We start from the raw sequence: 23,337 nt of genomic DNA, 5'->3' as shown, positions 1-23,337 counted from the left end.
AAGAAAGACATGCCAGAACTACTCATCTTTTGTTTTAATCAACCCCTCACTTTTTTTACTCCTTTTTTCCACATAGGTTTGTGTCAACCACGTATTCCAGGAACAGTAGGAGCAGAGCCTTTCTCAGCCAAAATACGTTACACGGGTCCTGATGATCCTGACTATCCCAACCTGATCAAAGTTACAGTTACAATGCCTCATATGGATGGTGAGTACTGGGCACGTGCATTTGATTAGACACAGAACTGTTGAGTCGTTGTAGCACCAGTTGACACTGCAATGAGACAGTTCAATAAGAAAAAGGGGGGTGTTCAAATGTAGGTTTGACACCAATTTTCTCTTTCCTTTTTCCTTCTTTATACTTCATTAACTGCAAAATGGCAGCCACAGAATGTAAGATTATTCGAATGTCTCATTAGATACATACCTAACATACTTTAGAGCTGGTGTAAGTGTAATGGCTAAAAGTGTGAGCCATGAGGTCAAACTGTGCCTCAGAAGCAAACGTATTAGTTAGCCTTTGGCAAGCCACTGTTCTCTCAGGACTTAGCTAGACCTAAGGTTTATCCCGGGATCGTCCGTGCCTGCTCCCGGGATATCCTGTGTGTCATTTGCATGAACAGGGATGACCCCGGGACAATCCCGGGATAAACCTTAGGTCTAGCTAAGGCTGCAGTTTCAGCTCTGCTCTGCAATATGTGTTATTGGAAGACCACTTGAGTGTGTGTGTGTGTGTGTGTGTGTGTGTGTGTGTGTGTGTAAAACGGCAAAGCAGCAAGGAGGTTCTGGATCCACCATGGATGCAATCAGTCTTAAGTTAAAATATATAAGAAAGATACAAAGTTAAAATATGTAAGAAAGATCCAAAGACTAACAATGCAGTAATTTCATATTTAGGAAATACTCTGTTGTTAGTATTTTTGTCTTTCATATATATGGAGGGCTTTGAACACTCAAAAGGCATTATATGAACGCTTGCTAGTATTGTTATTATCGCATTAGACTATAATGATTATGTACTTCTGGTTTCAGGAATGCTGCCAGTTATTTCAACCAGACCGTTGTCCAACTTTGAGCTGACTCTTAGTCCCGATGGTACTCGTGTTGGCAACCACAAATGCTCCAACCTCTTGGATTATAATGAGATCGAGACAAAATATGGATTCATCACAGACAATGTCAAGAACCCAGAAGTGATTGGAGAAACTTCACCCTACCAGTATAGCAGCACTGTGCGGTCTGCCAGGACCTTGCGTTTTTACCGCAATCTCAACCTGGAGGCCTGCCTGTGGGAATTTAACAGCTACTATGACATGTCAGAACTGCTGACTGACTGCAGTGGCTCCATTGGCACAGACGGTCAGGTAGGTTCCCTGGACAACAAGCAAGCAAGCATAGACAATAGAAAACAAACTGCTAGTAAAGGAATTGCTAAGCTTTTGCCCAGCTATGTGCACTTGAGTTTGTGGCACAGTGTCTGTCATAGGAAGCTGCCTTCTACTAGGTCTGACTATTTGTCTGACTAGCCCAATATTGTTTATTCTGACCAGCAGGAGTTCTTCAGGGTCTCGGGCAGAGCTGATAGGCTAGGGATTCAGCCAGGGGCATTCCAACAAAGCATGGGCTCTGCCCCTGAGCCTCTGTCTATGGCAGCCAGTGGGCAATAACTGGATTTTGGATGGCAACTTAAGGGTATATTGACATTACCTCCATGGCAGTAATGCTCTCTGCTTTTTGGCAGAGCAGTTCATTTTTTTCTTTTTTATCTTTTGCTATTGACTCTCCAGATTCCACAAGATGTAGCTATGGCCATCAATTGGGATGGCTTTAAAGGGGGAGTGGACAGATCCAAGGGATATTAAGCTAACAATGGCTACTAGTCCTGATGGCTATATGATATATCTAGTATCAGAGGCAGTATGTCTATGCACACCAATTGCTGGGGAACATGGGCAGGAGGATGCTATTGCATTCCTGCTTGTGGGTGTCCCACAGGCAGCTGTTTGTCACTGTGTGAATAGTGTGCTGGACTAGATAGACTCTTGGTCTGATCCAGCATGGCTCCTTTAATGTTTTATATTAATATCTCCTTTCCTGTGGTTATTAGAGATGTCACTGGGGAACTTAGAGATATCTGTGTAGAACTGTGATGTAGTCTGGTGGGCAGCATTGTATGCAGAAGAAGCAGGACACGGTAGCTGAGAATTCTCTTAGGTTGCATCTTCTTGAATACTCTGTGCAAATGGAAAGTGATGGCACTGTTAAGGCATTGGGCTCTCTGCTGGTTGGGGGCCCCTGGCAAATGCCCAATCTTGCTACCCTCTGGAGACAGCTCTGAAATACTGGGAATTAAATTTCCCGCGACTTTGGCATGCAAAGCATGAGCTCTGCCACCAAGTTATGGACCCCTCCCTGATTTGCAAATAATCACAGATCTCCTGAATGGGAATGGTGGCACGATGCAAGTTTTGCATGTTTCGAGCAAGTCAGACAATCTGTTTGCTGTGAGTAAAGAAATTTCTACAGGCAGAAAAGATAGTGCCACTATACAAGCATGCGAATCATGTGCACCAACTCAAAGACTTAACCCAACTCTATTAGGCTTGATGTGTACAAACTCAAAGCAATTTGAATTTATGGTTCGGTATGCTCACTTCATTGAACAAGACTGCTGTGTGGCCTTGGAGGTCACCACACTAACCACATTGCTGCACCACAGAAACCAGAGTGACCTAAGGGCAGACAAGTGAGGTCCAGTGCAGATCGTGTTTGTGAGTCGTGTATCAGTGTGGAAATGATGTACTAATTTGACCTAATGCAGACACTATCCTAGAGAGAAAGAAAACCAACGATTGATGAATCTCATCTGCCTTTAACTAGTGCATGGCAGGGCTAGTTCTCAGCCTAAATCTTGGCAGCATTCCATTGATTAGTAAAAGCTGACAGCTAACTCAATGAGGAAATGACATTGCATCTTGTTTGAAAATCAACAGTTCTTTCATAAGTATAGGCAAAGCAAAATGAAGACAATAGAAAGCTCACTTGTGCAGTCTTGTTGGTTCATATATATCACAGATAATTTTAGTGGGATGTTTTGCCATTTAAAATTAATGTTGCTCTTAGCCTCCCATCATCATTCTATAGTTCAGCTGTTTAGTTACTTCCAAATGTGTGTGTGTGTCCTGCCCCAGCTGTTAGTCACCTCCGTACAGCTGTACCCACCTGAACCTATTCATTTTCTCGCCCCGCCCCCTCCTCTTTTCCTAGATTTATGTAGAGGCACCATGTAGGTGATTGGGATTTGCAGCTTGAAGTTGCTTAGAAACAAGGCTGTCTTTTCTGTCAGGGTCAGAAGTGAGTGGGTTCTATTTCAAGTGCAATTAAGTTAATTGAAAGATCAATAGCAGCAAATCATGATGCTCATTATTTTAGCATGCATGATAATAAACTTTTAAACTGTGTGGTACTAAAAATGCATTCTGGAAGATCTGGGTGTACCCCGGATTTTTGTTTCTTTTGAAGAGTATCCCTCTCTGCTATTGGATAAGCCCTTGTCCCTTGAATTTAAAAATGGAGCAGCTTTCAAAAAAGGCAAGGGAAAACCCCATGTATGTGCATAGGTAAAGAATTTTTTGAATTAAGACATGCGGTTGCTCATTCATTGAAATAAATATATCACTAAAACTTGGACTTTTATCCCTGAGCTTAGAAGACAAAATCCCACATTGTAGTGTATGGTTTAACATCATGCACACCAGCTGTAGCAATCCCCAGTCTTCTGTGCTTCCCCTCTCTTTTCCTCCTCTGCCATGCGCCAAAGAAGAAGGTCTTTAAACTAACCAGTTTTAAATCAGTTTTAAACTAACTACAGTTCCCCATTACGTCAGATCTGAGGAAATTCTGATTGGTTTAAACCTGTAGTCATTCACTGTTGGGTGCTGGTTATTGTTTGTATTCTAAACAAGTCAAAGTATGTACTTCTTAGTATCTGGACTTCCAATTGGCCCATTCTTTAATCGTCATGTGATTTGTAATAAATTCTGAAATCAATAGAAGGGGGAAATGTGGAGAGCTTAAGTTTAACTCCCCAAAACTATCTGCATTGTTACGCTTGGACAGGATCTTTTGTTGACTGAGAGCTTAACCTTTACCCATTCACTTCCAGAAAGTTGGACCAAAATGCACCGGAGGTCACAAATGAATGTGAGATTGTTAGTATCAACTTAATCCTATAATAGAGACTTTGCTGTAACCCCAGATTACTACATGCTTTGGGATGACTGTCAAGTTAGTTCTAGGGTGGTTTTTGTTCTTTGCCAGGGTTGTGTCTCGGAAGGCAGGAAGACAGCCTGCCTGCCTGCCTGCCTGGTTTGGCCTGTGTTCCATTCCCTCACACTTCAACACAAGCTGTAATTAATTCATAAAACATCAAAGGGGATTTCTAATCATAGCTTGTGAAGTTTGTTCAGGAGCCAACATGTACCAAAGAGATAAATACATAACAGACCCAGAATGTCTGTCAAATTGAAAAGAAAAAAGAAAGAAAAACCTTGGCTGGAAAGAGGAAGAGATTTAATACCGTTCTCAGAATGGCTGTGAAATCAACTCCACTAGATCCAGTCAGAACATTGCTGCTACCAAGGTTGTAGCATAACCACATGCCATGGTGTTTTGTAGGTGTTAAATCTGGTTCAGTCGTATGTGACTCTCCGAGTGCCCCTCTATGTCTCCTACGTCTTCCATTCGCCGGCTGCTGTCGGGGGCTGGCAGCACTTTGATCTACAGTCCGAACTGAGGCTCACCTTTGTGTACGATACCGCCATCCTCTGGAAGGATGGCATCGGAAGCCCGCCAGAAGCAGAACTCCAAGGTGAATTTGTCAATCTTCCAGTGTTATATTTAGTGGCCTCGTAATTTGCTACTTGAAGCAGTCTTATGCCTAATTAGTCTATAGAATTGGCTGCCAGAGGATGTGATTAAATTTGTATCCTGCCTTTTGACTAAAAGATAGTGCTCAAGATGGCTAGCAACTAGATACAGATAAAATAATGAAGATATAATTAAAACATTAACAAAGCAATCCTATAGTCCCCAGGGACCATAGGATTGTATGGATTTTTCCCCTGACACTGTAGACACAGCTGAAATCTCATGGAGGGGATTTGCTCACCTCCCTGCTCCCTGTTGCCACAGAAAGTTCGGCAGTGACCTTGGAAGAGGGTGGGAGAGGTAGGAATGGAGGCGTGACGGTAGGTGGGGAGCCATGGATTTGCTAGATCTGCAAGCCTCTCTATCAGCCCATCCAGCCCACAGCAAGGTAGGTCAGCTAGATGGGCTGAGAGGCCCATCTAGCTGAAAATTATTTTTAAGATGGAACGGGAGGCAAAAATGGCTCCATCGTTCTACCCGCCATGCCTGGCTTGTGCCAGCAGGGCTTTGGATGGGACTCTGCCTAAAGAGTTCAAATCCAATAAAGTCAAATCAAAATATACCAGCAAAAAAGCAATAAAAGCACCCACCTGATGAGCAGGTGATAGCCACTAGCTTAGATGAGTAAGATAAATTTGTAGAGGCTATTAGCCATCATGGCTATATGGCACTTCCTAATGTTCAGAGACAATATACCACTGAATACCAATTGTTGGAAGAAACGGTGGATAAAGCTGTTACATTCATGCTCTGTTGAGGGCTTTCAGGAGGTATCTGGTTGACCAGTGGACTGAACAGAGACCTTCGGCTATTGGACGGTATAAAAATGTAATAAATAAATAAATAAATAAATAGACATTTTTTATCCAGAGTACTGGCCTGATGTGTGGTCTGATCTGCAGGGCTCTTCTTGTGTTCTTAGATCAGCCTTTGCCAACCTGATGCCCTCCTGATGTTTTGGATTGCAACTCCCACTGTTCCCAGCCAATGGGAGTGATGGGAGTTGCAGTCCAACACAGTCAGGGGTGCACCAGATTGGGGGAGGCTGTCTTAGACCATGATGTAGATAGTGGGCAAGGTTTGCATGATCATGGAGGTAATCAGCAACATTCACTTACTTTTCCCCCCCACGCATCCTGGTTGCGAGCTGCCTAATTAGCAGAATTACCCTCGCTGGATGCAGGTTGCTTTGATATCCATACCTGGTGTGGGAGGGTGGCTGGGTTGGTTTACAAACCATCCAGCAAGCTAGTACAAGCCATGGTTTTCAGGGTGGTTTCCTAACCATCCCAACCAAACACCATCATCAGGTTTGGAAATCATGAAAACCTGCACCCAGTGAGGGTATTATGTTATATTAGGCGGCTTGTGACTGGGGCATGTGGTGTGAACCTGGTCAGAGTGATTAAACTGGGATATGTCACCTGTAGAATGGGACAAGCACAAGTGTAGAAACTGATTTGCAGCTACATTGCTTTTATTTGTTTGTTTTTGTAAAGCAGAAATAACGCCGACTTATTAGTGTCCTGTTTCCTAATGTATTTGGCATTTAAGACATTTTCCAGGGTTGCATTTCCCCTAAAATACCACCTAAGAAATAAGATACGTCTGTAAAGGATACATTTAATATTTTGAGTGGGGAAAACCACCAGATAATAACATCTGAGAAAAGTCTCAATTTTGAAGGCTTATATTATAGTAGTGCTATTTCCTTGGGAGGAATTAGTCCAGAATTACATCAGCATTTGGTGTGGAGGAAATTCATCCCACATCTTTGCATAGAATGTCTCCACTGAGATCAATCATAGAATCTGAAAATCTACCACTTTAGGCTTCTATAAAAGAGAAGCTATTTAAATGTTACATAGTAAGCTGGGATGTAGCAGACCCTGTTTGCAAGCAGCAAACCTTTTAAATGATTTTTTTAGGTATAATAATGGCAATGATTGTTTGCATCTAGGCTCCCTCTACCCAACCAGCATGCAAATCAATGATGAAGGGCGGCTGGTGGTCTATTTCAGGACTGAGATTCGATTCAGGGGGCAATTTGTAATGTCGCACCCAGGTAAGACCAGCTTTTTGTTTTGTACCTGATGTATATAAGAAGCATTTATTTTTCTGGATAGCAGAGATTTTGTTTTTTATGTGATCAAAGAGAATTTTTGAGCAGATGAAAAGCAAAATGTTCCTTTGCAGAAGTAATAAGGAATTAATGGGTTGGATCCAATCTTCAGCTTCCGCAAATGGAAGGGATTCTTCCTTCTGTCCATGATCCAGTGGACTAGCCTTCCTTGATTTGGTATTCTGCACAAGTTTGGGACTATAACTCCTATCAGCCCCAGCCAGCACCACTAATAGTCAGGGGTTATGGGAGTTGTAGTCCTAAACCTCTGGAGGGCACCAGCTTCGGGAAAGCTCTGCTAAAAGGATTCCACTGGTGGAAGAGGAGAGATGACTTTTGGGGATCCTCCCACACTCTGTTCCAGATTTTCGGAGGGTGCAAGGCACTGCGGATAGAAGCGGTCAGTGACAAACATCACCTTTGTCCCCTGGTGACATTCCACCAGTGGGAATGATGGCTGATCCAACACTTGTGTTTCACCTTGTGCCATTCATTCGATCATGACACATGTCCTTTACTTTGGCAGGTACTTCTCTGTCATCCATGGTGATGTCGGCTGATCACCCTGGCCTCACATTCACACTGAGCCTTTCTCAAAGTGAGCAAACCTTCCACCAGCCTATGCAGCAATGGAAATTTGTCTCCGATTTTGCTGTGAGTAGTATTCTGTAGTATCTTTCAGTGTAAAGGGATGGTGTACAACTCTTGTGTCATTTATTCTTATAACTCTATGATTGATTAAGCTGAGAAATTGTAAATTGCCCAGGACTAAAACATCTGTCTGCATGTTCTGTCAAGATTACCCAGTGAGCTTCATAGATGATCAGGCATTTTGAACATCGGTCCTCCTTATTCAAACCCAATGTAGTATCCAACGAAGTGCACTGACTGTTATATCCAATTCAATGCACCTTCAAGGGCAAAGCTACCACAGGGTGATTTTAGTATAGGGCAAACTGCTTAAAGATTCATATATGATGAATCACATGGTTTTTAATAGATTACATTTTAAATCATTATGCTTATCACTAAAATGTCCATATAGATGTCTTTCTGAGGATATAGAAGGCAATGTATAGTTTTTCTTAGGTATAAGATAATTTACGTTTTTAAAAAAGCTGCAACTGATTGTTAGAAGGAAATAAATTGCCTTTCATCATTTGGGGAATCTGGGATATAGAATATTCTTTATTCATAAAATGAACAATTTCACAATCTATTACTATTGTGGAAGATTAAGATTTAAAACTGTCAGCTCTGATTTTAAATAAAAACCTCTGATTTGTTTTATTGCTAGAAGAAAAGCCGTGGTGGTTTACCTGAATTAAAATGTAAAATATCTACTAGCTCTGGATACAAACAGAAAGAAAAAGCCTCCTTTAAGCCTGTTACTACATCCTGAGCTTGTCTAATCCATATATATTCGGAACTGAATCCCATTGAGTTCAGTGGGGATTCATTTATTTAAGAATTGTAGGAAAAGGAGAAGAGATGTGTGTTTATCAGAATCAGTTAGGTGCAAAATAGAAAGAGCCAATGTTTTGGTATATATTTTTCCCAGAAGTGCCCATACTGTTGCATTAAAAAGGAGAGAATCCAAATGTAGACATACCAAAAGGGTAGAGTGAAGCAGTATTTTGCTAAAAAAAAACACCCATTGACAAAGGTAGCCCTTTTTTGTTCTCATTTTATTTTTTTTAAATGAAGCATTTTTAAAGTGACATTTGTTCACATTCTGATGTTGTGCCCCTTTTTCTAGGTACGTGACTATTCTGGTACTTACACTGTGAAGCTTATCCCTTGTATTGCCGCACCCAGCCAGGAATATACCCAGCCTGTCATCTGTAGCCCACGGGAGCCAATCACCTTTGATCTAGATATCAGGTTCCAGCAGGTAAAACTACTCAGTATTTTAATGCTCTCAAATAACAAAGTATTTTGACTGCATTTATCTAGCACATCACATACACTCCCTTGGTAATTGAGCTTAATTACTTGCTCATGCAGATTATCAGCACCAGGGTCTGGACTAGTTTTACATGTTGCCTTTTTTTCCACTAATTTGGAAGAGCTGGTCATTCATATTTTAAAAAATCCAGGAACTAGGAAATAATTTTAATTAACACTTAGTCAATCTAGATATTTCAGTTACCTTCAAATTTATGTGAAGGTAGAGACTATGACCTAGACCACACATAAAGACAACCCAAAGTATTGGCTCAGTATGGATTGTGGGTTGCTGTTACTATGAATCCTGCACTAAAGTTTAACTATGAATTGTTAGCCTGGAACAACTCAAAATTCACCACCCAACAACAAACCATGGGTTTTTTTCCTGGGTTGTTTGTGGCTAACAATTAAAAGTTAAACCATGGTGCAGGGTTTGCAAATAACAACAACCCACGATTCAGGAACAGCCTGGTGTGGGTTATTGTTACATGCGAACCAGGCCAATAGCTCTAAATGTAGGATGGAACTAGACAACATACCCGAGACTGCCTCTGAAAATTGCAATCCTGTGCAGAGTTCTTTCCTCTTTCTCCACTGTCTGCGTGTGACATCATGTTGTATTTGCCTGCCTCCTCTCCCTACTTGCTAGCTGTATCATTGGTTAGCAAATGTAGGGGGAGGGCCCTAGCTAAGTGTGCCTAAATTGTATGGAGAGAAGGGAGAAGGTCTGGCCTAAGTCTGCTGTTTTTGGTAGCAGCTTCATGTCCAGTGCCTCCCTTGAAGTGGGAGCAATGGCACTTAAGGAAGAGATGCTGATTGGTGTAAGGGAACTGCATTACAGTAATTGATTTGGGCTTTGCCACCAGTATTCATCCTACCGGACCTTCTGCAGGGAGCATGGAAATTGGCTCAGTCACTTTGTGGTTTGTGGGTATCAGGCACAAACCCCTTCACCTGGAATTGCCATAAGCAGAGCGGGGGCTGGGGTGTGTGTGGTCAGCTGAAATGTAGCAGCTAGACTTATATTAATGAAGGGGGTGAAGAAGGTTATAACCCCATAGTAAACAACAGGACCCAAGTTCAGTTCCTGGCATTTCCAGTTAAAGAGGATAAAAAATAAGGCTATCAATGGTCACTAGTCGTGGTGGCTGTAGATTGCCTCCCATATCAGGCAGAGTGAATAGCAGTTGCTGGGAAACATGTGGGGAGGGTGGTGTTACGTCTGGCTTGTTGGCTTCCCATAGGCAACTGTGAGACCAGAATGGGTGTGCGGTGGACCCAGCACAGCTCTTCTTACGTTCTTATGAAAAGCTCTTTGGCACCCTAGAAAGCTGCTGCTAGTTTGAATGGACAACACTGTAGCTAGATTTCAGAAAAAAGAATTGAAAAGATTCTCACCACCAAACCTTTTCTTTTATACAGGTCAGTGATCCAGTAGCAGCTGAATTTAATCTGAACACCCAGATGTTTCTGTTGTCCAAGAAAGACCTGTGGCTATCTGATGGCTCCATGGGATTTGGAGAAGGAACTGATGTTGCATTCACAGAAGGTAAAGAGAACTTCACTCTCTGTATCTTGCAGACCCTGGCACGAAGCTACATTTTTACAATCCTTGATGGCTAAGTAGTAATTTTCTAAAGATAGAAGATTAAAAGCTAGGCATGGGCTCAAATTCCATCCGTGCAATCCCAGAATAAGGAAAAGCGCAAAAACAAGCAAGCCCCACCCACCCCTGCTCCTGGATGAATTGGCTGATTACAATGTAAGTCTCAGTTGCCAATTATTTGGTGCATGTTTATCATATCTGCACAGAATTCCAGGTAACAGTACCTTCCTCTTTTGGTGAGGCATCTCTTCCAATAGGATTCAAGTTCTAAAATGAGAGTTCATTTTAGATACCTTGTGTCATATCGATACAATCCCATCACGATAACACTATATCCCTGTTGCACATTTATATCTTATAGCACACACAGTGCCATCTGTTGTGGTATTTTGGATAATGTAGACTAGCAAGCGGGAAATAACGCTAGAAAAGCAGTGCATGGCTTGTGGAATGGGCCCCAGCAGTTATCAGAGCACTTCAATACTGATAAAAAGCACTAGTGTAGTTTTAGCCTTGACCTGTCCGAAATCACAACGAAGGGCTGTTTGTGTATATGCTTCCACTATTACACTGGTTATGGTCAGCATTAATTGGGAACAAAGGGAGCAAGGAGTGGAGAGAAAAGAGCAGAAGTGGAACAGTCAGCATAGAACTAATATCCAGACCTCTCCCAGGGAAAATCAGCACAAGAGAGGCCAGCTTGACAAACCAGGCTGACAATTACTTTAAAATTATTGCTGTGAGCATGCAAGCAACACGCCTTATTAAAAAGTTACTTTTTAAAAAAGTAATTCAGGAATATCTTTTTTTAAGACGGATTCCTATAATGATTTTTGTACCAATTCTTGTGTTTAAAAATGCATTAGATGAAGTGGCACCACTGAATGAAACTTCTCTTAGGAAGTAGTATTCGCAGTATTCATAACAAGGCTCTTACTCAAACTGTCAGTAGGAAAACAAAACCATCTGTTAGACCAGTACTTAATATCACTGCTGTAACATCAAACAACCCCACCTCAGCTCCTGCCATTGGATCTGGGCTGCCCCCTAGTGAGGAAGAATAGAGCTGCATAGAGACAATTTTAACATTGGTCAACTCCGTACTTCTTGGAATCCTGATTTCAAACTCTCGTGGTCAGGTTTGTGTGTACTTTGCTGAATAAATAAATATTGGTATACATTATGCAAATTAAGCATCTTTATTTTGCATAATTGATTCTGTTTGACATAGGAGCAAAAAGTCACTTGAAGCACCACTCTACTCTGAATTCTGACATTTTAGTAGACTTCATTTGCACACTTTCAAGCCCATCTTTATAGACATAATGCTTAGAAATGTGTTTTCTAAAATGAAAGCTTCTCGTGATGTTGAATTGTGCACCACAAATCAAATCCTGTGCTTGGGCAATATTTGTGTGGAGTTATGAGATCCACACAGTCCAGCTAACAATGGCAGGTGTGGGGGTGGGAAGGGAGAAATGAAAAGAATACATTCAAACGTTCTCAGTACTGAAGGGGGAAAAAAATCTTTGATATCGGAAACTTAGAGGTTCCAATTGGATCATTTTTACTTTGGTGGTGCAGCAGCAAAATAGGCGCAAGGTCGGGGAGGTGGCCTTGCTGTGGCCTATAGAGATCCCATCTCCCTTTCCAAGCTTTGCGGATCATACGCCAGTTCCATGCGTCTGGTGTCGAGCACAAGGTGGGGATTGCTGTTGATGTAGCAGCCACTCTGTGGCCTCACAGTCTCCTTTCCTAAGCCGATGGAGGTTGCCTTGGACTTGGTGTTGAGGACTTCCAAACTGGCTGTTGTCAGAAGCAGCTCAGGCCTTTATAGGCTGCTCATGGGAGGTGAGCAAAGAGAAAATATCTCACCCATATTGAAACAACTTCATTGGCGATGCTTCCAAGCTCAATTCAAAATGCTAGTTTTGACCTTTAAAGCCCTACACACCTTAGGACCCAGGTGTTTGCTGGACTACCTTCTCCTGTAACAGTCAGCCCATTTATTGAAGTTATCATTCAGACATCAGACAAAAACATTGTTTTCTCAGGCTTTTAAGAATCTTTGATATCTTTAGAGTGTTAAAAACGTTTAAGCAGTTTTATAGTTTTACTGTTTTATCTGTACAGGCTTGCTGCTGTTTTAGTTATTGATACGTTTTCGCTAGCTTACTTATTATATTGTATATTGGTGTTTTTTTGTAAGCCGCCGCGAGAGCCTTTTTTGGCTGAATGGCGGCATAAAAATGCTTAAATAAATAAATAAATAAATTTTTATTACATTTTCTTATTTTTTTGAGAGCCAGTATGGTGTAGTGGCTAAAGTGTTGGACTGGGAGTCTGGAGATCCGGGTTCTAGTCCCCACTCAACCATGGAAACCCACTGGGTGACTTTGGGCCAGACACAGACTCTGTTGTTGTGAGAATAAAATGGAGAGGAGGGTTATGTACACCGCCTTGGGTTCCTTGGAGGGAAAAGGGCATGCTAGAAATGCAATAAATAAATAATAAGCCACCCTAGGAACATAATTGTGTTTGAAGGTGAGACATAGCTTAGGGGGAGATCACATGCTTTGGAAGCAGAAGGTCCCAGGTTCAATTCCTGGTATCTCCAGGTAGGGCTAGGAAAGAATCTTGCCTGAAACTCTGGTGAGATGCTGCCAGTCAGTGTCGACAATACAGGGGCTAGGTGGACCAATGGTCTGACTCAGGATAAGGTGGCTTCTTGTGTTCCTATAATGCAGGATATAATAAATAAAAAGTTTTTATTTTTTTAGGTTCTGAAATATATGGCCGGGTTATGGTGGATCCTGTCCAGAATTTAGGAGAATCTTTCATCTGTAACATTGAGAAGGTGTTTCTGTGCACTGGGGCTGATGGGTATGTCCCCAAATACAATCCAGATAACAAAGAATATGGTTGCCTAGCTGACTCCTCTTCCTTATTATACAGATTCAAGGTTTTGGTATGTACACTAATGCAGATCTAACACAGTATGTCAAATTTAAAATCCTGAACGTAGTAATGTACCAGTGTTTGATTGCTGTTCTCTAGGATAAAGCTCAACCGGACACCCAGGCAAAAGTGTTTGGAAATATGGCTTTCCATGCTAAACTAGCAGTGGATCACATAGATGGTTACCCATTGGTAAAGCAGCCTGGGTCTGATGGATTCAGCTTGTTATCGACTCCACTATTCCAGGTAAATTTTGAGTGTGATGTTCTAGAATTGGCATATTTGCAAACTTCCTTCGTTGCTAGCAAGGTACTGTTTAAAAGCCGGCTACCCACTGTTCCTCAGAAACTCAGCCTTTTTTAAAAAGAAAAAAAGTGGCCATAGCATAACATGAAAGGAAAACGGAATTCTGTGAATTTTAACAACGTACTAAATTTAAGATGAAGAATCTACCATATTCTCAGAGAATGCTTCTCTGCGTATTATCTTTTTATGCGCTTGCTTTCTACTCTTTAAGTTTTCCTGGGAAGAGGATATTGGACAAGTCCTGTTTCGTTTATTTGTGATCAGCTCCCATTGATATTAATAGAACTAAAGTATACAATTAAATGATAAGTCCCATTGTTTTTTGGGGATGCGGGTATCCTCCAAATCAATGTACTCTGAAGTCTAGGCTATAACGTTCTTTCCTTCTTAGCTATACCCAATTCATTTGAGGGGTGGTGGTAGTTCTGCTCTTTGACAACTCAGTATGTCAACAGCAAATTCTTTTTTCCATTGTCATGATTTTTATATGCCAAACAGCCTGGGTTTGGGAGACAAGTCATATTTGAAATCTTGAATCTCAAAGATATTGAGACTCACGTAGGGTTTTCTTTTGCTTAACATTTTCATGTGTGTTTTTCATCGACCAGGTAGCAGCAGGTCGAGAGTGGTACATCCACACTATCTACATGGTTCGGTCACGTGAGAATGCCCACAGGGGCCTAGGGAAGAGAAGTGTTGAGTACCACCATGTTTTATCTTCAGCTGATGGAATCCCTGGTGCCACACATTTTGGACGCACTCGAAGAGCCATCTCAGATACTCCTGCTCTTGCACAAGATATCGGTGCAGATAAGAATAGAGGCACCAACATCCAGCATATAGCTCTTGACCGTTCTAACAAAATGATCATGAAGCAGAAAGATCGATCCCTAGCAGGTAAACCTTATGAGAAGCCAGTCTTGGAAATCACTGGAAATGATGTGGAAGACAGGATTGTACCCATTGTCGGAGGTGCAGCAGGCCTGCTGCTTCTGATATGCACTATTTTGATAGTTGCTTTCCTTCTGAAGCGAAAAGGACATTCGACTGATGGGAAAACAAATTCATGCATCAACTATTCCAACAGTAATGAAACTGTTACCACACAGCACAGTGACAGCTCTGAAGTCTAAATGCATCGCCGAGGTGAGGGTTATCCTTTGAAGATACTTCATCATTTTTTTAAAAAAATATCCAGTTTTGGTGGGGGCTGTGTTCATACAGACTTGGAACTGACTGCTGCAGTTTTCATGCTAGGTTGTGTGTGATTCCAGCATATGAAAAGTGTAGCAAACAAGATGAAGTGTATAGAAGTGTGAGTGACTTATTTATAACTCCCCCCATCCCCAGGACAAGCTCCCGGAATAAAATGTTCATTATACCTAGCATATTTTTTACAAATGGTGCTCAAAAACTCATCAGCTAGCAGCTATAAATGTGCCTTATCTACAAACATGAAAGCCTGGTGCTCTTCAAAGGGATATTGATTTCCTTTTCATTTAATTTGTATAGTGTCTAGAGTTATATACCCTTCTTGTATATGGAAAGGGGGTGGTCGAAAGAAGGGGTCAGATTTTAACTAGATAGTGTAGAAGTAAAGTATCTGTAATTAAATCTCCAAGTAGAATTGTATTGTCTGTATGGATGAAAGAAATACTGCATTGGGAAAATGCTATGCTTATTTAAAGTTGGTATTTCCTGAGTGTTTTAACCTACAGGTATTATACGTATACCTTATTGCAAGCTCTAAAAGCTGATGTGTACTTTATATTGTATCATGATAAACCTAAATCATTGTTATTAGATGGTTCTTCCTTTTGTCTGCCTGCCGTTAGTAAAATGTCCATTACTCTTATTTCAAATAGTTCCCTGTTAAGGGAGCTTGGCAAATATTGTAAGATATTGTGAATAACTTTTAAGACATTTGTTTCCTGTAATTTGTTCCCATGCTCACTGGCCATTCAATTTGTAAAAAAACAGCTATTATCCATCTAGGCAATCAGAGCAAACGCATACAACCACTTCAGTACAGGAACTTCACCACTAAATACTTGGCAAAAGGCAATTTTGTAAAGGGTTTTTTCCAATGTTGTGTTAGTGGTATGAGGAACCTAAACTGCATAGGCACTTTTTGCTTGATTCTCTACTTGTATGAAATAGCAGCCATGTCATTCAATGCCCCCACCCCTTTATGTATGCAGGAAAACCTATTTCCTTGATTTATCTATGGATAATACAGAAACAAATTACAGAAAATTCATTTATCTTACATAGAGTGTTTGTGAATTTCCTATCTATGGCTATTTCTGCCTAGCACTCTAGAATGTGTTTTGGATTCAAACAAGCTCTGCTCACAGAAAGTTCAAATTACCTGTTTACAGCAGAATCTTATGCATATTTACTCAGATGTCATACTAATATCAATGGGACATACTCCCTAGTGTGTTTTTATATGGCAGCTGTAATCAATTAATTGGTTATAGAATAAGCTATGGAAAGCCTTTTGACCACCCAAAAAGGTGTCCCTGATTAATTGGACAGGCAATTTTAATTTTTTAAAGTATTTGTATATTAAACATGGTTTAATGGGAATGCCTGGTACAATATTAGAAAAAGCATTTTCCTTCTTTTATATTCAGGAAAATGCCCTTTAATGGTGCCTGGAACAAGCACATTGCAATATCACAAAGAAACCAAACTATTATCTATGTATCTGCAAATACATAATATTTTTTTCTAAAATGTCCAGAGAACTTCGGCCATTGGGCAGTATAAAAATGCAATCAATCAATCAATCAGGCAATTTAATTGATTAAAAATCAGGTTGATTGATTTTTAATTTTATTTTCATCAGCTGACACCCCTGAATACAGTATTTGTAGATACTGCAAGTTGGTTTAAAAATACGTCCCTGGGAATGGGAAAGGACAGACTGTTTCTCAAGCCGTCAATTAACAACTTTGCCTCCTGCTTTCCAGAAAGAGGAATATTCAGTATGGTTGGACTATTGGCCAGTCCACAAGTGCAAGCTCACAACCATTTTACTATGGCAGCTACTCTCATAAAATTTAGTAATTTGTAGCCTTGGTCATTCATCCATCTTGTTCAAATTGTAATTTATTTAAAATATGTATACCAGCTAGGAGCCTTCACTCACCCAGGTTTCCACTGTGGTCCATGTTAATGAACAGTTTGCCTACCTCCAAGACCCGTGTTGCTTAGGACTGGTTTACATTACCCTCCTAAATAAGGTGCATATGTATTTTAATCCCTGCCTGTTTTGAAATAGTAAAGGAAACTCTACTAGTGGCAACTACAGGCATAAAGGCCGGAGGGACTTTGAGGACTGGGTTACCTTGGTTTACACTCACCAAGATGTGCTTCCAAGTAAACATGCATGGATTGCATTGGCAGTGATGTGCATTTTAAAGAGCGGTAGAGGCTTTTGCTCCTGCCCAAATGGGGCACTCTTTCCTCCCATGGTGCCATAAAACTTAAGGCAAATTAATCCACTGAGCCCCACCAACCCAGTCTATGTATAGCAGCTGCTGGTGGGAGTCGTCTTCTTTCTGCAGCATCTAAAGAGGTGGAAAGGGACTAAAATACAAGCATTCCTTCGTTACCTCTCCTAGTGTGTGATCCGCCCTTACTGAAAAGCTGTTTCCTGCAGTTTATGGAATTGGAGGCAAGGAGTAAAATATACATTACACCATTTTATATTTCAATATACAAGCAAAGCAGGTTCAGCCAAGCACAAGTCAAGCACTGAAATGTATCGTTGAACTGTACTATGCTATACTGATTATGTTCTATAATTGTGACCTTGTGCTTTGTGAAATTGCCAAAACATTTTTAGACAGTTATTTTATAAAAGCGTTTTCTTCCATATTTGTGTCTGTATTTCTGTAGTTGTGTCTGTTATATTCCAAAACACAAGGTATTAGGCTTGAATATTAAGCTTATCACTACAAGCCAAGAGTGGAATGTATATTCTTGCAGATTTTCAAACAAAAAAAGTTGGGAGACAAGTCTCTAGTCACTGGGGAAACTATCATGAATAGTTTTACTGAGGAAGAGATCTGTATACAAGTGAACACTGTATAACACTCATGAACAGATCATGTAATCTGCCTTTAAGATTTAAATTCTGCTGGCTTGGTTTCTTTGGTGTATTTCTAATTTCCACTATAGTTTAACTTGAATATCTTACTTCTGATGAACGATAAGTGGCAACAACCCTTGATTCTACATGCTCTCTCGCTCTTGCACACACGGGCCTGCCAGAATCCACAATAGTAAACATGTAATGGGTGCTAATGAGACTTTGGTGGGGGTAGAGAATTACTTCTCCAATAGAAATGTGTGACGTATGCCAACATGTTTTAGTAGAGCAGAACAAGTTCTCTGCCACTCATGGTCAAGAACATATTTCATAATGCAATGTTAAATTATTAGAAAGCTTCAAGTGTCCGTGACTACATTTGGATTTAACAAATCACAGTTTGTTGTTATGTGAATGAGGCATGGGCTTATGCATTCCACCTCTTCTATGCAGCTCAGCTTTTGCTTACCACAATTTAGCATTTTATCGTTAAAATGATGTTTATTAAAACAAGCCAGTTTTATAAAGCAAGGTTTGAAGTTGGCTTGTTTCAGTAAACCAGTTAAAAACTAACTCTAGTTTGGATATAATGCTAAAGTACAGAAGCAGATATTTCTGATTTCCTTGTAGCTGCACAGGAGGAAGAACCAGCATCATAGTAATGAACCCAGAATCATTACTTCCCAATACAGCCAAGGTACGTAATTAAGAAAAACTAAGCCTGCTCATACAGGCCAAAATATAGTTTCTACGTGTGGATATAAAAGGAGCAAATTTCAAGCCTTGTGTACTCTCCACTGTAGATGACTGCAGACCCATCACTTTTCTACAGTGATCCTATATATATATATATATATATATATATATATGCGCAAATTTACAGTTCAGACCACTATGTAAATAGCCAAAAGACAGACTTCGTTGCTACTACTGAGGCCACAGCAAAAACAAATCTTGATTTATGAGATTCAGCATTACTGAAAGCAGAAAGAATGGGACAACACATTAAAAAAGCAGTAACTAGTACATGAAGCTTATTTTTTATTTCAAGTGTTAATGGTAAAAAAAAGTTCAGCACAGCTGTTTTATTTTAAAAAAGTGAAACTACATTACTATTCTTCTAGTTCAGTAAGTAAACACATGAACCCAATGTCCTTTAATGACATAATAGTTGAGAATTATACAGTACATCTTATGAAGACCCGTAAAATTAAAGACCTACTTTAAATTTAGTGATTACATGAATTCAGTATTCACAGCTTTAATTTCTTTTTTCGTCCTCTACCATCAGGAGTACCATCCAACTTACGTTTCTGTGCCTGGAGGTGGGAGACGGGAAAGACAGAAAAGTTAGTCTTAGTCTTGTGAACTTGATTGGCTATGATCCAAAGCATCACAGAATTACATTGAGGGCTTCAAACTACTTGTACTTGAACAGTGCCCCATACCACAGTGCTTTAGAATTTGAGAGGAGTTTCAAAAGCACGTTTTAAAGCAGCATAGGGAAGGGTTAGGGTTCAAAAGCAAGGAAGTCAAGAAGTCCACTGGACTAGTAATAAGAACCTAAGCTGGTCTTTCAATCATGCCAACAAACATTTGTTTAAAACTGCAACTATATGCCTGATTAGTATGTGCTGGTTACAGGGCTGGAAGAAAATGGCCGTTGGAAATTATAATGGCTACACATCCATTTCTATACACATGATCCAGGTTCAGGGATGGTGGGGTGAATTAGGCCTTTCAATTTATTGAGTACAGTGCACTCGGCTAAAAACTCTTTTTTAAATTATTCGCAGAATTTGACAGATTATCTTCACATAAAGCACTTAAATGCATTAAAGCACTCTTACCAAAGATGGCTTTGGTCCACGCTTCTTCTTCTCTGCCTTCTCCTTTTCCTCCAGTTCCATGTTTTCTCTTTCAATCAAGGTGATTAAGGTATTACATCTTCTTTGCAGCTCCTGAATAAGGATCAAAGTATTGGTTCATGTGGCCACCACACACAACACAGAATCTTACTCAACTATATCCTACTTCTACCACCTCCACTGTGCAAATGAGGGTAGAGAGACTGCAAGTCAAGTATGATCTGGGGGTGGGGGCAATAATTTGTTGCAGCTGTTGTTTGGAAATGGTCTATACAAGATACCACCCACCACCACTGCAAAAAATCCTGATAGCAGCCTAAACAAGCAATATTATATAAATAAAAGTCTGTTCTACATTTACTCTAAAGCTGTTACAATTGAATTGTGGACAGTAAGTTAGCTTTCAACAAGACTAGGGCACGCAACTCTATTGACCATCTTTGAAGGGTGAGTTACAAATGTGAAGCTTGCTCTCTGCAAACAGTGTCCATCACATGCAGGGGTGAAGCCTTGTAATTTTGGGGGCTGGGGAGGGAGGGAGGAGAGATGGGATAGAGCCCATATTCAACCAGCAATGACACTGGCCTTTGCAGAGCACTGCTACATGAAGCACAGGCACCATGATACCTGGATTGGTAGCACATACGCACATTTAGGAACAAAGGCACATGGCATCTTAAAATAGAGCCTTCTTACTGTGAATTCCTGTACTCGGTTTGCTAACTGCAAAAACCTAGAAAGAGAATCCATGGTTTTTTGTTGGGGTGTGAATTTTGGGTTGTTTAAACCATTACATGTGAATCCAGAACTGATTGTTTTGCCGGACTACAGAGGTGGCGGGCAGGAAAATACACCACTGCCCCTGCCCAGCTATTCTACTTTGCCAGTTCTAAAGTGCCGCAAAAGCATTTGGGATTCAGGGAGGGAGTACGGGGAAGAAGAGGGAAACCAACTTCTCAGGGATTGAAAAACAAACTACAGTTTATTCTACGCTGATGGTGCTATATAAATTCATCATCATCATCTACCAGACAAATGCTGAGTAGGGCAACAAACCATGGATTAATTAATCATGAATTACCATTTATTTACAAACCAGGCCATAGTTTTACCTGCTAAGGATTATAATGATCTTTCAGAAACAAAGACATAGATGTAAATGTATACGTACCATTGCAGTTCTTGACTTGAGGAACCAGTCAAATCTGAATTGGGGAGAGTTCCGAATACACTGCCTCAATTCATCATAAACATTTTCTTTGTCAAATCCTAGCTTGTGAAGCATACAGATCAAAAAACGATCTTCCTCTTCTGTATAATTCTTCCCCTTGTTAGTGCCATATGATATTCTCAGCTGGTGAAAAGGTGCTTTGTATCTGCCAATCTAAGCAAATCAAATATTTAACCACAGAACTAACTAGATATACAAAAAATCACTGCGCCATAAAGCTTGAGGCATAGTATAATATCACTGGAAATCTGATTTAACTATTTATCATTAATAGAGAACTATAGTCTTCTAGCAATATGAAAAGCCTCTTATTTGTAGAAAATCGACGGAAGAATTCAAACTACGCTTGTAAAAGGGCTAGAGTTTCTTTCCGCCAGAGAAAGGACTAACAATTTACAAAAACACTTAAGGGCAAAATCCCATAGGGATTCCCATCAGCCTATGCAGAGCTGGAGGAGCAGCAGATGTGATCTTGGCCTCTGCACTCCTCCCATTCTATAATTTAGCTAGAGGCTGGAGAGGCCTCTGGATATGGCGTAAGCTAGCCTGCCCAGCTCCCCTCCCCAACTCCGGCATGCCCTTTCCTTTCCGCCCGAGGTCACTTTTGCGATTTCGGAGAGGCAGCCAGCACGGTTCTCTCCACACCGGCTGCAAGGGGGTGGGGGGCTCCAATTTGGGGGTCCGAGGTTGGAGCACTGACTCTGACCTTGGATCCAGGAATCCAAAATACCCTATGCCCCCACCCCCGATGCTGTCTAGGAGCCATAGGATTGCTCTCAAGACTAAAATACTACTACTACTACTACTACTACTACTAAACTATCAGTAAAGAAGAATTACATCTGCCGGGGCAGAATAATTTGAGGAAGAGAATGTGGAAGAACTTTGAGTGACATCTAACAGCATTATTTATTTATAGCAAATGTTGCCATTTTTCTGCAAGTTACCTTTGTGTCAAGTGCCTTTTTAATACTAATCCTCCTCTGAATTCGAGCTTCACCTCTTTCAATCTGTGCCATGATCTTTTCTATATCCTGGAGTTCGTTACATCTCTCCCAGAAAACAGCTAAAAGGAGACATTTTTTAGCTTTGTCTCATACATTTGCAAACATTTTTTAAAAAGATAATATTCCGTTTCTAGCAACATGAAAAACTTATTTGTAGAAAATCAACCTGTAAAATTCAAACTATGCTTTTAAAAGGGCTACATTTTTTTAACAGAACTACCTAGGTGCCTGAAACAATGTTCCACAACTTATCCATAAGTAGAAAAAAAGACCACCATTTGAGAGTTAACCACCCAGAGAGCTTCAGCTATTGGGCGATATAAAAACGCAATCAATCAATCAATATCTCTTCAAGAAGTGTTTTCTCCAGGAGAAACCATAATATTAGTTTGGAAATGTCCCCCAGAAAAGATTTTTGTGTTTTTACTCAAACATTCAATTAAAATTACCTGATTTACCGATTAGAAAACTACAATTTTAGGACAAAGAAACCTTTAAATTGCTTTCAATGCTGTTCAGCTACTTAATTTTTTAGTTAAAAAGTCCCCCACCACCACCATTACCACCAAATTGTCATCTTTAGGCTGCAATCCTATACTCACTTACCTGGGACGAGGTGTCATCGAACTCCATGGATTGGACTCAAACTTGCACACACAGAAGGGGGCTGAGAGAAGCGCACTTCCCAAGCTCCTCTTCCTCTTGGCAGCCAAGGCCCTCAAAAGTGCTACCCAGAGGCTCAGGGGACTCTGCTGAATGTGGGGTTGGTGGTGGCTAAGAAAGGGGAGCCACCCACCCACCCTGGAATTCAGTGAGATCCCCTCAGGTCCCCAGGCCACAGCCTATCACAGTCAGCAGAGCCCATCGGCCTTCTGTGCAGCATATTTGAAGGACGCGCTGTGGCAAAGGGGAGGTAGAATGCGTCTTTATACCATGTTCAAAGGGGCTCCTGTGCACAAGCAAGTTTGGTTCTGCCAGCCCCATTAGACACATAACTTTGGATCCAATCCAATGAGGTTTATTTCTGAGTAGACATACATAAGATTGTCTTGTGAGTGCACCAAAGCTATAGATCAGATCTTCTCAAAAGAAAAACAATGTTACCGGAATATTCAATGACTTCTTCTGGAGTTTTTCCTTCTACTTCGCGAGCTATATTTTCAATGTCATCACGACCCCATTTTTCGTTAGCTTTGATGAACTGATTGAAGTCTCTCTTATTCCAGTTTGTAAAGCCCTTAAGAAGTTAGTAACAACA

At 40.7% G+C, this 23,337-nt stretch overlaps 2 protein-coding genes across 2 annotated transcripts in view; one reads left to right on the top strand and one right to left on the bottom strand.

The window, feature by feature from the left end:
• Positions 1-17,757, top strand: part of FREM3 (FRAS1 related extracellular matrix 3) — an 87,952-nt gene extending 70,195 nt beyond the window's left edge. Inside the window, exons 15-24 of the mRNA XM_063135085.1 lie at positions 77-208; positions 1,033-1,364; positions 4,678-4,870; positions 6,890-6,994; positions 7,578-7,705; positions 8,811-8,945; positions 10,424-10,550; positions 13,388-13,575; positions 13,665-13,811; positions 14,480-17,757. Coding sequence (XP_062991155.1) covers positions 77-208; positions 1,033-1,364; positions 4,678-4,870; positions 6,890-6,994; positions 7,578-7,705; positions 8,811-8,945; positions 10,424-10,550; positions 13,388-13,575; positions 13,665-13,811; positions 14,480-15,004 — 2,012 coding nt within the window. The 3' untranslated portion in view covers positions 15,005-17,757. The remainder of the gene's footprint in view (positions 1-76; positions 209-1,032; positions 1,365-4,677; positions 4,871-6,889; positions 6,995-7,577; positions 7,706-8,810; positions 8,946-10,423; positions 10,551-13,387; positions 13,576-13,664; positions 13,812-14,479) is intronic.
• A 1,244-nt stretch (positions 17,758-19,001) lies between these two features.
• Positions 19,002-23,337, bottom strand: part of SMARCA5 (SWI/SNF related, matrix associated, actin dependent regulator of chromatin, subfamily a, member 5) — a 30,536-nt gene continuing 26,200 nt past the window's right edge. Inside the window, exons 20-24 of the mRNA XM_063136118.1 lie at positions 23,184-23,316; positions 22,020-22,138; positions 21,013-21,225; positions 19,824-19,934; positions 19,002-19,292 (exon numbers count right to left, since the gene is read on the bottom strand). Coding sequence (XP_062992188.1) covers positions 19,227-19,292; positions 19,824-19,934; positions 21,013-21,225; positions 22,020-22,138; positions 23,184-23,316 — 642 coding nt within the window. The 3' untranslated portion in view covers positions 19,002-19,226. The remainder of the gene's footprint in view (positions 19,293-19,823; positions 19,935-21,012; positions 21,226-22,019; positions 22,139-23,183; positions 23,317-23,337) is intronic.

The sequence above is a fragment of the Elgaria multicarinata genome, chromosome 10 (assembly GCF_023053635.1).
Source record: "Elgaria multicarinata webbii isolate HBS135686 ecotype San Diego chromosome 10, rElgMul1.1.pri, whole genome shotgun sequence".
In the NCBI taxonomy this organism is placed as follows: Eukaryota; Metazoa; Chordata; class Lepidosauria; order Squamata; family Anguidae; genus Elgaria; species Elgaria multicarinata.
This window is presented reverse-complemented; position numbering and strand designations above follow the sequence as displayed.